The sequence below is a fragment of the Amblyomma americanum genome, chromosome 6, assembly GCF_052857255.1.
Source record: "Amblyomma americanum isolate KBUSLIRL-KWMA chromosome 6, ASM5285725v1, whole genome shotgun sequence".
Lineage (NCBI taxonomy): Eukaryota > Metazoa > Arthropoda > Arachnida > Ixodida > Ixodidae > Amblyomma > Amblyomma americanum.
The window spans coordinates 108,758,399-108,774,226 of record NC_135502.1 but is presented as its reverse complement, the minus strand read 5'-3'; the positions used below and the strand labels follow the sequence as shown (position 1 = coordinate 108,774,226).

Genomic DNA, 15,828 nt, shown 5'->3' with positions numbered 1-15,828 from the left:
CTCCAGCTGCACCTAGTGAAATAAATGAGGCATATTGAAACAATTAAGAATTGTGAGGTATCATCTTAAAGATTAGAGAGAGAGCATCTTAGGCTAAGGTTGGTCACAGTCGTAAAACAATGGACTCCTGTGGTTGCCTTAAAACATTGGGTGTATGTTGCCCTCAGTCAGGATTTTCCTACAGCCTTGCTGCACAGCATGCATGGCATATTTCAACCAAGTTCAACCAGCCTAATGGTTGTCATGCTAGAGGCACGTCTGCTGATCATTTTTCATGTATAGTAATTGACTCTCCATAGATGAAACTAAGATTTGTGAACCGACTGCACTAATATACATGCAACTTTGCTTCCTTTGCTGTGCTCGCCACACTAATAGTATCTGGTTAATGTGGAGGTCTTTCTCTCTGGTCAGGTGGAAATGGAACAAAATCTCACATTCTGATATTCATTTCAGCCACAGTGCACTTGTAATGGTTTAACATCCCACAGCTGCACATGTGCTGTGAGGGATGTTACAGTGGAGGGCTCTGAATTAGTTTCGACAACTCAAGGTTTTTTAGCATGCACAGACATTGTGCAGCAAGTGAGCAATCCTGCGAGCTTTCGCTTAGCAGCCCATAACCACAGAGTCGGTGAAATGGGGGCATTCTTACAACATTGAGCTGGGAAAGCATGTCAGCAAGAGCACACAAACTACCAACCACTCATGTTTGCGGAGGTCAGCATCTTCAAGTCATCTGTGCAGGATAAAAAAATGGAATGCGTGGAAACCGTCTTGTGTTTTGAATGCATATGCAAAGCAGTGCAGTATGATCTTTCTGTGTTAGTTTTAGATGCAGGCCATTCCATAGTGACAACTGAAAATTCCCGTGAGAGTCATTGATGGCTCATTTGTTTCAAACTTCTCGCAGATTGAGGTGTGCACACTGTGCATATGTTGAAATGTAGCATTACAATGGCACTGAACTTCCCAGTCATGCTACTGGCATTTAATACTTGTGGAATATCACAGGATGTTACAGTTTATCATTACTGTGAAAATTGCACAAAATTAGAGGGATCTTTTTTCCTGAGTTTCATTTATGCAGAGTCCACCATATATTTGCAGAATGCCCAGACACTTGCAGAACTCAGCACTTTGCCTTGAACATATACTTGTGCTTGCATATGCACTTTATCATGTATACTGGTGTTCTGCAGGTTGTTTCAGCCCAAAAACAAAACTGTTGCATGCTGTGCAGCATGTAGAGCCAAGGAGTTGATTTAACCGTGTAATGCCCAAGCAGCAAAAACATTGGATAAAAGTCACGAACTTCAGTTCCATTATTGTTTTCTTCATTGCAGGAATGAAATAAATTAAGCTGGGAAAACAGTTTTCAAGTGCTTTAAGAGTGGTAAAATCACATCTACACTCAGATGCATACCGTAAACTAAAATTAAAAACTGTTCAATCACCTGCTTACACTGTGGTATGACTGTGGAAATTTCGAGCTGTTTTGCCATTATGGTTAGCTTTTGCAGTGAGTTATCTTTGAGCAAGTCTCCTGCATATCTTATAGCTGGTGCCTTGTTTTGATATAATATATGTTGGAAAAGGCCGTACCTGCAAAAATGAAAGCTTGTTAATTTTTATGGTCTCCATCTTGCATTATGCACTGGGCATTACAGGGTTTACAAGAGAGATTGTAGTGGGTAGGGGTGCAAAAGCAAATAAAAATAGGATTTATTTTTATGCATCCTTGCCAGTATTGTTTGAGGGACAACATTAGGTGCATAGGTGTAATCAGAGATAAAACTTTGCAGGATGTGGATTTGAAGGAAAGAATTTCATTGCCTCTCTACCCAGTTGGCGTTCATCCCAATGAGTGGAGCATGCTACATGCTTATATGCTTTTCCATGACCTGATTTCCCTGACAGGGCACAAATAAATTTCTTTTTGTGCAACCACATCCTACAAAGTTTTGTCCACGACTATAGAGCACTTTTAAGTATGACGCTAGGGGTATGCGCTCGTTTGCCAGCTGCTCCATCAGTTGATAGTCACGCTACGTCATCGAGAAAGCAGGCAGTTAAGTGATTCAGATTGCATTTCCTGACTTCAGCACCTTTTGAAATAGCTTTGTGTAAAACGTACACGGTAACATCTTTGCAATAAAAGAGCCGCACTTCTAGAATCACAGCGCATGGGAATTGGTACTGGGCTAAACTGGGATCTGTCGCATGCAGCTATTAGTTCATGAAGACAGTATTGCAGTTACCTGTACACTTTTGCCTTAAGGACCATTGTTTTGCGAGTTCAGCACTGGAAAATGGATAGGCATCAGAACATGTAATTGCACACTGGACAGCACTTGGCAAATGAGCATTTGAAACTGTGCTGGATCTAAAAAGCACATCTTCAGCATTTTGCTGACCACCTCTTTTGATGCGGGTCAGTGGTCCTTTGCTCTCGACTTTGTGATTAAATCCCTCTATTTTTTTCTGCTAAGCATTTGAGAGAATAAGCTGAGCTGTGGGCAGGCTGGCATCGCTTGCAGCTTAATAGCTTGTATGGAATGCATATTTTCTACTTGCCTAAGAGCCATATAGATAGCCGTAGAATGTAGTGCCCCTGTTAAGATTAGATTGCAGGTGGCTTTGAGCAGAGCAAAGGGCAACTGCAACAACCAGCCCCATTTTTTTCCTGTTTCAGTGTTTTTGCAGTAAGTCACTGTGCTCAATTTATTGTTCGATTAGATCTGTCTTATCAGAGCTTTGCAAGAATGACTGTGTATGTGTGTGTGTGTGTTTTTATCTTCCCAAGGAGCACATGTAATTGGCCCAATATTGTGCATGTATTGGCAAAGGCTGGTCCTACAAAGCGCCAATGCAAAGCCATTTTTTTGCAATATTGGGCTAATTACCTGTGCTGCCTGGGTTAATATACCCTTGGTGCAGGTAGCTGGAAATCTTTTCATTCAGTCTTGTCCTGGTTCCATCTTAGTTGCTGCATAGGCAGTGCGGCAGATTTACAAAGTAAGCTTGCCCCTATTGACCCAGTCACGAGATTTTTTTTTCGTTTCCCCTGCACAAAACATCAAAATTTCTTTTCGAGTGCTTGACCTCTAAACGAAGAATGTGACCACTTATGCTGGTGAAACTTAAATCTGCAGAGTTTGCCCTTGCTGAGAAAACTGCCAAACTATTTCTGGAAACAGACACATCAAAATGTCATGAGTTCAGATCAGGGTTGCAGAGAAAAAATTCCGGCTTTAAATTTCTGTGATAAAAGTTGTTTTTTTTTTTTGCTGAATGGGCATTAACATAGCCACAAAAGGCCCTACCATCAGATTTTGCAAACAAAAACCCAGTAGAGTTGCTGTCGGGGTCCCTTCGGAGAGTTTTTTGGAGAGGACTAAGATCGTTACTTGTGGGAGAATTGCCAGTGGACCAATGGGGAAACTGAAAGCTGCCTTGACTCCTCATGATGAGGGAAAAGAAATTTGTGGTCATTTAGCTGGCTACAAATACTGTTCTGAAGCAAATGCTATCTTGACATGTGGTCCCATCTAACCTGTGGCAGGGTACAGGTTAGCATGCAGGGCATGCTAACTGTACAGCTAAGGGTCTTGATCTAGCTGAAAACATTTTTTGTAAACTGCTGCCTGCCGTTTTGTACTGTGCCCTTGTTGGGGCCCAACGAAAGCAAGGCTGCATGCTAAAAATAAATGCTTGCAGCAGAGAGCACACTACCTGTGTAGCCAGGACTTGATTGAACTAATCAAGTACAGATTCCATCTGCCTTTGCAACCCTTTGTTTTACATTGGTGGGCAAGCAGCAGCTTTGTGCCAGTGTCACAAGTCTGTTACTTTAGGAGCCTTGCAAAGTTCAGTGCTAAACGTACAGATGCTGATTGATCACTCTACATTCTCTGGGTTAGCCTTGGTTTGTATAGGTTATTACGGGTCATGTGCTGCATTTTCAAGGTACGAGTTCTGTTGAGCTGACTTTTCGTTTCTTTCTTCCTTTCTTTCTCTCTTTCTTTCTTTTCGTATGCGGGAGGTGCGGGGTTCGATCCCCAGTGCCGCCGGGCACCCACCAGTGATACAATGGGTACAAGCTTTCCCCTGGTCTGGTGCTCGGCTTATTTAGGGTGAAATGCTTGGGAAATGGGTCTTTGACCCCACCTTGAGAAAAATAAAAATACCTTGTGACATGGCGCTCTTTGGCCATAGCTGCCCTTGCGCCACAAAAATCCATAATCATCATCATCCTTCTTTCTTTTCCGTTCACTTTGGCAACACAAAGAACTTAATGGAAGTTTGTCGGTTTTGCACTGGTTTCTATGAAAGCTGCTGCCTGCTCACAATTTGGCGTTGACAAATGGTGTTTCTCCCATGCAGGAAATGTTTTCCCACCCCAGTGATCTTTCTCTCTCTCTCTTCACATGGTGCTGTGTAGCGTTGCCCGTCTTCTTCTCTTGCCTTGCCTATCTACTTGTGTGCAACTAACCTGCTTTTCTCTCTCTGGCTTTGTTTTCTGCTTTGTTGAGGGGGGCAAAGTCTTTTTTCGCTAAGTTGAAGGGAGGGACAAGCCCTCACCACTTATTGGTCCAGAAGAATTGCTACACGTGGAACCAGACAGTGTGGGCTGTTGGGGGAGGAGAGGGGGGGTTGCATGTTGCACTTCGGGGAGAATTGTTATGTTACCCTTGTCTTCCTTGCATGTAGGCGTATGCTGCTGTTGAAAACCAACCTGTGCGTTAGGCACTTCATGTGCGGGTCAGCGGTGTGTCTGTCGCATTTATTATGTGCAGGGTTACGTCACTGGTCGGTGGCTGTTTTCATTGTTTTTTTACTTTTTCTTGCATGTAGTGGAGTAACTGGCTTAATGTGCTCCCCGTGCCCTATGTTCAGTGGAAGCAATGGCCTCTTCGATTACTGCGGTTAAGTTTGTCCTTATGTGCGCTAAAGTGCACTGCCTTGGATAAACGAGACTTAATGCCCCAGTTTGATGTAGCAGTGATAAGTGAAGCTGGCAGATACTGCTTCCCTCTCTACTTTTATGCAGTCACTATATATGCAATCACTAGGAATGGAATGTAGTAGTGCATGTTATGTCACCAAGTGTTTCTCATACTATTGCATGGGGCATTTACTGTCAAGAAACTCGTAAGTACAGAGAAGTAGGTTATTTTTTGTTGCGTTGGAATAGGGTGCGAAACCCTGCACATAACTTAGTGATGTGACAATATTGTGGATGGTTTGATGCAAGTCTTATGGGAGCCAGCCAGCGGCTCTTTTTTTTTGAGCCACTGCAGTGCATGTGTATGTAACGTGCTTTCATCCTTGTGGCTCTCTGCGTGGAGCAAAGCAGGGCTGCCTCCCAGTGTGCATTGCAGGGCAATGCTGGGCTTGTCAGGAGAGCCCCAGCAGCTCTCCATCTGTGGATGTCTGTTTCAGCTGCAGAGTATGCATGGGTGCACGCGTCCGCCTTGTGCTCACTGGGGAACGCCTTGTAGCATTTTATGGTCTTGAGCAAGTTGCGGCTGCAGAATCAAGCTGAGGTGCCTGCACCTAGGTGCAAGCCTCCGCTTTTACAGGGTTGGCAAGACCTGAGCGGGGCTGCTTGGTTGATATATTTTCTTTTTGCAGCTTTGGCATTGCGAGACCTAGGTTTGCACCTTTGTTGATTGTTCCGCTGCACTTCCAAGTAGGTGATGACCAGACTGCCTTGCACGAGTGTCTCAAGCTGTCAGATAGCTGAGGAATATAGACGTCTGTGGGGGCCCCATCCTGCTCCTTTTCCTGTAGAACCTGCTCCTTCCTTAGTTTTCCTTGTGGTTGTGTAATAGTGGAAAGCTTCCCTGGCTTGAGGTGAAAAGGCTTTCCTGCTTTTATTTTCTAGGTTCTAACCCCCTTGTCACGTCCATTTGACACATTCCTCCTTCTTGCTTCATTGCACTTTTCCCAATGCTGTACATGCAGTTTAACCTTTACGTCTGTGCTCGTCTTGATTAGGACAGCCTCCTGTAATGTCTGTCGTGCACATTGTTTGTAGTGCAGACTGGTGGACAAGAAAACTAATCACACTAAAGCCACTGTAAAATGCCGGGATCCAGCAGATGTCTTAATTTATTGCCTCCCTTGGAACCCTGTCCTCCTCGCCTGAACTGCATTCTAAGGCATTCTGTCTCCGCCACTTGACTCACTGTTCCTTTGCTGCAGTCATCCTTGCTTCAGAAAACAGGCTCTTTTGCCATCTTCATTTCACATTCGTAATTTTTTTGCTTAATGAGGATTGTGCAAACATTTCAAAAAGTTTCTTCAACACGTAATGGGTAAGTGGCAGAAAAGTTGTTGATAGCCTTCTGCATGGTGCAACAGTTCTGCATAATCACAGTGCCCTGGATATCGATGCATCATACGTACAGATGACTGTGTCGTGACTGCTTTCGTGAGCCTGCAGTCAAAGGTTGCACTGTGCCTCGCTCATTGCAAAAAAAAACTTGTAATAGGGTGAAGTAGAGATGCTAAAGCAAACACTCCACAGTGAAAACTGCAGTGCAACCACTGTACAGAACCTTCAAGCTATAATGAGGAATATTGCAAAAAAAAAAAAATGGAACCTTCAAACACCTTCAACAAGCACACTGTCATGGTTTTTGGGATTAAGTTACGCAGATCTTAGACTGAAAATCAGCTCTGAAGTTGGCTGAGCATTATTCTTAATACTCTATTACGGTTCGCACATGTGGAGAGGCGAGGCACAATTTACTTTACACGCCTTTATAGTGACAAAAATGTACATCTGAATTTTTCGGCACCATGTCATTTAGTTGAACCACAAGGTGTGGCTTCTCTGGTTACAGTGCTGCAAAGGAACTGAGGGCTTGCATGTACTTCGTAGACTAGAGACTATAAAGTCTTGGTTTTAATGCAGCCAGAAAAGTGGCCAGAGTAGCAGCTAGAATATAGGCGTGCACATTTATTTCACATATTTTGCACTGTGAAGGTGCCAGAGCATGAATGTATCAGTGAAGACTCATTGCAGAAAAGCAGGACAGGTTTGTCTTCAATCTCTTGTGCTGTCTTTTCACCACCTGTTCTTTCATTTTTCACCTTTGTTCTCACCCATTTTTCTTCCTCTGCTAATCTCTCCCCATTCAAGCATGGGTAAGGGCAGATGAGGACACTGCCTGGAGCTTTGAAAGGATGTCCACGTAAGCAGATTACAGTTAGGCCATATGAGCATGTCAATTTATCTAACCAGTTGACTAAAGGGACCCAAAAGATGGCTTCCTTGCATAATTGTGTATCCATTTGCCAATAGTGGAGGTCAGAATGTAAAGACCACTTTAACTGCATCTGCATGTTTTTGTCCTTATTGAGCATATAAAACATGCCTTTAGTGAAATTGCTGTTGTTATTGGAGTGCTCTAATTTAGCCGGAGCATTTTTAGTTGCATTCAAACCACAGGCACATCTTGTCTGCTTGTAGTGCAATTGTGAGTGCAATCTTCTGCTTAATTGATGCTGTCTGAGCTTGCGTTTACTTTCAGTTCATGCAGATTCTCTGTCATATTTATGCCTTCTGGTCATCGAAAGTATTTCTGGTAAACTTATTTTTAAAGGAGCTTTTCATCTTGGTCAGTTCATCTATGTAGCAATGTTTTCTTTTGTCCACACTTATGACTGAACTTTCCCGAGCTAATTCTCAGCTAAAGCACGACTAACTTTGAGGAATATGACTAGTTTATGGGGAGCTCCTTCATTTGGAAGGCTAAGGATGCAAGCTTTTGTGTGCCTTTGGGAATATCCTTCAGAAAAAAAAGTTAGTCTTGTTCTGCATTAGGTGCATGCAATACATATGATGCAAATGCTGCATGCCGGCACTTGTTTCTTTTCTTTGCATTTGTTTTGCTTGTAATGTGTTGTCAGGCATGATGTGTTAATCTTGCATGGCTTGCCTCTTTCTTCCTTTTTATCTTCTTTTCTTTTGACTTAGGCTTGCCCATTTTCCTCTCCTGCTTATTATGTGTAGGCATTTAGAGTGAGTTTATTTGAACACGGTGTTTGGGCTGCAAGAACGAAAATTGATTGATCTACGCAATAATTTGTGACAGTGTGCAGATTAGAGTTGCACAGTACAAACTATAGAGGAAATTCAGCAGAAGCAGTGAAACTATTTCTTAGTGTAACGAACTGCACTGTAAACTGTACTTGAGCAGCAGCGAAACATTATTGAAACCTCCTTAATATCATTGTATTTCTTAGCATGGGGAACATACGAAACATAGAGCGGAGAGTAGAGAAGGATGTTAAGGGATATAAACTGTCTGGGAGGCCTCTAAAAAGTTTAGTAGTGTTTTTGTATCACTAGTATGAAGTGCTTCCTTACTGACAGTATATTTCTTTGTACTTTCGTAGATCGTTCACCCAGTAGCTGGACTTTCGGTGGACTTTTTCATGCTAGATGTTGGGAGGTTTGCGTTGTGGCAGTGGCAGTGGTACTTTAGTTGTTGAGCTACAGTGCAGGAGCTCTGCGTACATTATACTGCACATTTTTTAAAAGCTCTTCTTGCGTAGATCAAACTTTTAATAGCTTTGAAGTGTAACATGCGTGCATCTTTACTGTTCGGGAGGCCATTTGCCACTGCAAAGACTTCTTTAAGCTGGCTCTTATGTCCCCGTTTTAGGGGGAGTAAAAGATGTTGCAGGAAAGGGAAAATGGACTAGCCTCAATTTGTGTGTTTACTTCCCTATTAGTTCTCCCATCCTCTCCCCATCTCCCCTCCCCCCTAATGGGCCGTGGGGACAGAAGAGCAGGCTTGTGCGTACAATGCGGGTGCGTTTGTCACACCAGGCGGAATTTCATCACCGTGCACAGATGCACGACCCGAGTGCCCAGGAAGAGCACGTCATGCTGCTGGGAGACGAGGGCCTCAGGGCCGGCGGACAGGCCCTCAGGCTCGGGTGAGCGGACTATGTCGGGGCGCATGCTGTACGAGAGAACCTTTGCGCTGCAAGGTTGTGGCACCCAGGTCTATTGGCACATGTGCTGATATAGGTGCTGCAGTAAGCTCACGGTGTTTGGAGCTGCTGTTGAGTTGAGTGGAGCTGCCGCTAGGTTTGCTGGTATTCTGTAGGCGCGAGGCGCACTGTGCTGATGCACAAAAGCGAACAGGAGAGGGCACAGAATTTGTGCACATATCTGCCTGTCTTGTTTCTGTGAAATTTCCTGTTTGCTTTTGCACATCAGTATAATATAGTACGCCTCATACCTACAGAATAAACAGCCGACTAGCCACTTTTGTAGCTTTGGTTGTTAGTGTATCCTTATGCTTGGGGGTTCAGGTGCATCTGGAGATGTATAGTCTTATTGGTAACTGCTGCTGGGCAGGGATTTGGCCGTGAACCAGTGGCCTGAGCATGCTCCCTCAGTGCCACTGGCATATGCTTAGCTTAAGCAGGTTAAGCAGATTGTGGAGGCTTGCTGTAGGCGTCATGTAGACTCCCCTGCACTTAAGTTTACAGAGTTGCTCCAACCACTCTGCACCTATGATGGCACGTTATGATCTGGTAACCCCAGTAGTGTCTGGCCTGATAGTTTTTTTACCTATGTGGCAGTCACCTCACATGAGTAGACGACCTAAGTGGCAGCCTGCAAAGCTGTCTTTTAGTGTGTTGCTTTGCTGGGGCTTTTGTTGTAAAGGTGGCAGGCAGCCAAGCTTAGCGTCACTTTCAACGAGTGGACTCTTGCCTTGTAAAGTCACTTGGCAGCGATGTGCCAAGTGTCATTGGAATTGATGTTGATGATGACTGAAAGCTAATAAGCACAGCACACACAATAAACAGCATTTTAGCACACGTTTACTGATGTAATGAAGTATTGCAATTCAAGACAAGCGTGAAGCATAATAGTGCCCTGTCAGGCAAAATAGCACAATGTTTTTTGCTCTTCCTGTGCCTATTATGGTCTTAAAAGCTACTTTTTAACACCAAAATTTAATGTATTTTATAACACATCTGCACCCTCTCATGCAGGTACTTTTAGTACTGTAATTCCTAGAGCAGTGGTATGAAGTTGCACACGTAGACTGCATGAAATGTGTTCAGGCTGAGCGAAGGCAGTTTGCTGAACTTGCTTCGAGGCGAATGTCACTGAAGTGTGCCATTGCCATGTGGCACTGCATGAGTGACACCAAAGGGGAGTCACACTTGTGTCGGGCACTTTTGCCTTTCCCAGTTGTCCTTTTGTGTCATCCTTTTCGAGAGTTTCTTGGTCATGAGGCTTGATTCTTGCTCTGCTGTGCAGCTTGTATAGCATTCCCAGTGCTCAAGAGTTTTTGGAGATGAGAACTTGCCTGCTCAGGCTGCCAGAGCTTTGAGGTACAGGGGAAGGTGCCAGACATACACCGCACAGCCTTGCAGCAAGCTTTATACCCTGGGAATGTTTCTAAAAGATGGCATGTGGCAATGCTAAAGTCCTACACGACTATATGGTCCATTATTGTGTTTAAGCAGGAAGCCAATGTATGAAAGTTTAGAATCTACACATATTTCAACTTGACTACATAAAGACAATTGAGCTAGTGTACGTGTTGAGACTAATATCTAGTTTTCATCATTTGCTTCAGTTTCTGTTAATGTGCCAGAGTCAGGATTTGTCAGAAAAGGTAGATTTGTTGAAGACTATAATTTAAGTCCATCATTTGAGCTTCCTACTTACACTTCTGCCTGCTTAACGGTAAAGTGACTGCCACGTTTCATGTTTGTGCTTAGCTGATTTGTTCAGTGAGGTTTGCAGCTGTCTAGTTCAAGCTAGAAAGGAGTTAATGTAGTCTTTCATGAATAGCAGTATGGTCTGGAAGCATGTACTCTGCCTTCTCCTTTCATTGCTGATGGCACCGTAATGGTGGTTGAAATAAAAAGCTACTGGCACTGTCGGGGTCTTTTTTTTTTTTTTATGGGCGTGGTCTTAACGTGGAGCAGTAGAGAAATGTTAGAGGACTTTTACGTTTGAATGCTCTCATAGGTGCCATGCAATTGGAATTAGGAACCCACTTCAGCAGAAAATATAAATCTGAATCTGTGATCAGTGTAGACAGTTGTCAACAAGTTTAAATTGTACACGCAACTTCCAGCTTTGCAATCATGTCAAGCTAGAATTTACGCCTGTCTTCTTATCGTGCAGTCTAAGGTTATAGAAAAAAAGAAGCAGACAGTCACGATTCTATGCCAAGGCTTCTTAGTAAGCTGTTTGCTGGTTCGCTAGTTGTCTGCATGGCATACATACAGAAATGCTTCTTATGTGTTGGTCTTTGCTGCCCATGCATTGACTTGCCCCGTGGGCAAGGGCATGGTAGTTGACCTTAACATTCTGGCAGGCCTCGCTCATTTTGTGGCCACATATTATAAGCTGCCCTAACAATAACACTCATCTTTTGGTTATAGTTGTGATGTTCTGCTGTGTGCATGCAGGGTACTGGGTGTAGCACATGAGGGATTAGCACTTATCTTCATAAAATGTAAGACTAACCCAAATTTTCCTAATATTGATAGCAACGGCGCTGATTTTTATAAATTTTATGGGCATTGACAGGGACTGGGATAGGAACTGGATGAGGTGTTCTTATTCAGTTCTCATCTGTGTCCATCATTGCATGGTTGTAATACAGCATTGCGATTACGAAGTAGCCTTTTTCTTTGTTATACAGAAGGCTGAGAGTGAAATTTGCTTTTTTTTGTTGGTAATCCCTGCCATAGCCTTGAGTAGATCAGATGCACTTTACGTTACCATATAGAGCACTTTGGGCCAAACTTAACATTGCATGTCTAACAATGCCACATTTTATGCTTGGCCTTACAGTGTGGTTTCTAACAGCCACCTTTCTTGTACAGGTCTGGATGTTGCTTGCACAACTAAGAGACGCTCAACTCGTGTTGTCGCTTGATATCTTCGCATGTGTGCATCTAAACATGTAACATTGTCATTTGCCAGTTCTCTAGGTTTGCACAGTTTTGCTTTGCTAGATTGGGGGTACTTGTAGCATCGTGACATTAAGGCGTGGAAAGTCTGAGAACGATAAGTTGCTGAGCTTGCTGGTTTTCAGACAGCGTGCAAAATCTGTTAGAATTTGTTCTGCTCCTATTTGGTAGATGTATCTCCTGTATTTTTTTTTTGTGATGAGAAAAGTACATTCCTCATCTAAATTTTATCCTTAGGCTTCTCTTCTTGTGAAGGGTATTCTGTATACAAGCGAAGTAGTTATAGTATGCTTTGCATTGTTTTTGGGTTCGTGCATTACACTTTGCATTAGGGTAAATGACAGTTGCATGTCTGAGTTTCATGCATGTTGTCATGTATGTTGTTTGTATGAAATATAACCCACCACTCTTCCAGCTAGAGTGTGCTGAACTGTATCGCAGTGCTGGAGCTTATAGTAGGAGATCTGGTATTAGTGCATTGACTAGGCTCTTGACTGCATTGTGCCCTGAGTGCCCGAGGTGTGTTGTGTGGAATACTTGCCGGCACACTCCAGGGTTGAATGTGGCAGCTCAGTGTGGACACTGTTGACAGTGATCTGTCGTCTGATGTGTCTTGTGCCAGTGATCTGTCAAGCATATTTGTGGCAAAGCCTCCCATGTTCCTTTTTCTTCGCACTAACACCTCTGCTGCACAGACTCCAACCTGCTGTAGCAGCCTTGTTTCTAGCTCCAAGCATTTTTTCCCCTTCCATGCTGTGGGCAGTTCCCTTTGCCACCCCGAATCCTCCTCATGGTGTTGTTGTGGCATGCATCTGTTGGTGTGCGTACTCTGCGCTCTCCAGCCTTACCTGACCTTCCTTCTGTGGGGATTGTCATGCCAAGAACAGAGCGTCTCACGTCTTTCTGCCGGTTGGCATTAATGCAGCAGTCGCATGCTCGGACCATGGACTTAGAGCACATGAATCTCCAATTGGTGCCTAGCGAAATGACTGCATCTTCGTCCATGCAACTTGGGTAGGTCACCTGCCATTCTGTCTCGCACATAGTTTTCTGAGCCGCAGACTGTCTCTGAGCTTGGTGCAGGTGAAGTGCTCGAGTGAACGGGTTTCTGCATGATGGCAAACCCTAGCTTTTGGTGCAGGTCGAGCCCGGCGGGGTGCCCCTTTCAGCTGCATAGTCTGCTATCACTGACTCTTCACCATCCCTGGAATTTCTCTCGCTGAACCATGCGCTTTTTTGCGTCCCGTTGTTGGCACAGTGCACGCATTGTTTTTCTGGCAGTTGTAGGTACTTTACCATCTTGAACGTAGAAACTTCCCAAAGTGACCAGCTGTCCAAAAGGCAGAGGTTTCCTACTCCATCCATTTCACATATGCCTTGTGCATTTTGAACGGTAACAAACTAAATTGCCAAATTCCTTCCATTGCAGCCTTCTGCCCATTTGGCTTAGAATGTCACGGTGCCTCTAGAGGTCATTTTTGCGAACAGTATAGTTTGTCCTGTGCTTCAAAAAAACTACATTTTCTTGCCATGCTGTATAAAAAAGTAACTAGGATAGTTATCATGTAGGGCTTCATTCAGTGGCATGGGTGCACTTATGTGCCACCCCTAAGTGATTGGCTGAGATGCACCCCATTTAATCACATGACTGAAAGGCAAGTTTTGGTTGCTTACACCAGCGTTAAAGGGACACTGATGACAAATAAAGTTGACCTGTATTGATACAGTACCGCATTCTGATAAGAGATCAACCACTCTTGCAGAAAATGGAGCTTTTATAAGCTAGAAAGACACACATAAAAAAACGAAGTTCAAGTGGCCCAACCACTGGCAGATATCAAGTAAAATGTGTGCGTCGAAACAGATTCTTGTGCCCGGATGCCAGAAGCCATGCTACACCGCCATTCACTTCAGAACATTGGCAACCAGTCCTGTTCGGTTAAGGGCATCATGAGTTTGCATGAACTGACGAAGACGATTTTTAAATCCAATTTTCTCGCCAATAAATGCATTTTTTGCTGCCGTACAAACATAACTGTAGCCAGAGAATTTATTTTTACTGAGAACACTAATTGAATGTAGTTGTTCTTGGTGTCCCTTTAATTAGTCTTCAAAAACTGCACGAAAAGTGACGGCAGGAAGGAAAGAGGACAGACACGCAAAGACGGCGCAGTGTATGTTTCCTCATTTTGTTCCTCATTTTTTCAGGCAGCTTTTTGGAGATGAACGAATTGCACCAACTGGCCTGCCAATAAACTGTCCCTTTAACGCTGGAAGTATCACTAGTCGTGAAAAGACCACTCTGATTCAGTTACGTTGTGAAAGCTCCTAAAAGCTCCTTTATTTATGATTGATGCTATTTCAAGGCATGCGAGGCAGTGCTTAGTGCACATGCCAAATTATGGCTGTACTTCTGCATGCTTACCATTGCTCTATGCAGGCTACTGTGGCATTGCACTCACGGGGTCTAGTTTAGTGGATAACTTTTGCATGCTTTTATTTTTTTGCACATTGCAACCTCTGACGACACTTGCCAGCGCATGCCCTGAACTGCGTTTGGTAAAGCATTGCACTTGCACCTTGCAGATTGTTTTGGTTGTTTGAAATGAGCCTCTGTGCACCTTAGTCGCGGAAGTCTGCCACGGATGCCACCAGCTGCTGTAGAGGCCTTGGCAAGTTAGGCATTGCTGGAACACTGGAGACGCGTATTGAAGTTAATTTTTTGCGAATGTATAGGCAGCTCAACAGTGCTGAAATTGTGCACACTCACTGCTAGTGTGCCTGTACCATGCTCTAGGAATCTGGTGATATGTGTTCGGTCACTTCGTGCTGCTGGGATGAAAATTTTCTAAGCGCAGTAACGTGCAGTGAGAGAAAGATGCATTTAAACCTTTAGATGACTTTGATGAGGCTTTCATATCTGCGGCTTTATTTCTTTTAAAAAATGTGCTGTTTGTAAGACTTCTGAACATTGCCTTTTTCGTGCAAGCTGCCAGTGACAGGACTGCCTCAGTCACTTCTCCTGTTTCATATAGTCGCCACTTGTATGTTTGTGCCCAAAATTTCAGGTGTTTTTTTTATTAATATATCAGGTAAAAACAGTATTCTAAATTTAAGAATGTTTTCTGTTTCCTGCCTTTTCACTTAAAATCATTTCTTTTAAACATTTCTTGGCCTTTAAATTGGTGCATAAAGGTTGACACCTGGTACCAATCAGTGAAATCCAGTGCAGATAGTTGACGTGATAAAGCCTGCGGAATGAATGAACAGAAAGCAGAAAGTTCAGAGAGTGATTTAATCGAGATGAAGTGGAAAGACAGCACTGCATCATTGGGCAGTAAAGCCACAACATCCACTTGGGCCCACTCCTCCCCACTAGTTGCATATAGCCTCTCTGTCCACACGTTTATAAATCTCGTATTTGATGCTCATTAGTTCGTCTTGATTCTTGGCAATAATGCCTGCTGGCTACCATTAATTGTAGGGTATTCTTATTGGAGAGCATTTCATGGCACAATCTGACAGCCTTTGGCTGGAAGTCTCTGGCCATGTGGAGGAGGAGCGGAGGCATTTCATAAACCATAATAGTGAACTGTCGCTGTCTTCAGTGCCGTTACCTTGAATGTTTTACTACTCTGTGCCCATCTCTCTTCCCTCCACGTTGGGGGCAGTTTTAATTAGCTGCTATGTATGTTAATAGCATACTTAGAAAGCATCTAAACTACCCCATTTTTGGAAGAAGGGTGGGTTAATTAAGGGGACTAAACAAAGTAGTCTTTGCCTGTGCAGCTTGTCATAGCATTGTTTTCTTGTAACTTGTCTCGTGTATGTGCTAACAGTGTTATGTGTGCGCGT

General features: G+C 43.7%; 1 protein-coding gene across 4 annotated transcripts in view; it reads left to right on the top strand.

The window, feature by feature from the left end:
- The window catches only part of LOC144093963 (V-type proton ATPase 116 kDa subunit a 1-like), a 52,752-nt gene that overhangs the window by 4,969 nt on the left and 31,955 nt on the right, over positions 1 to 15,828 (top strand). The window contains exon 5 of one of the 4 annotated variants that reach the window (XM_077627742.1): positions 12,902 to 12,987. In XM_077627742.1, the coding sequence (XP_077483868.1) occupies positions 12,902 to 12,987 (86 nt within the window). Of the gene's footprint in view, positions 1 to 8,848; positions 8,959 to 12,898; positions 12,988 to 15,828 lie in introns of all 4 variants that reach the window. The other 3 variants (XM_077627741.1, XM_077627743.1, XM_077627740.1) reach the window with 3 other exon arrangements.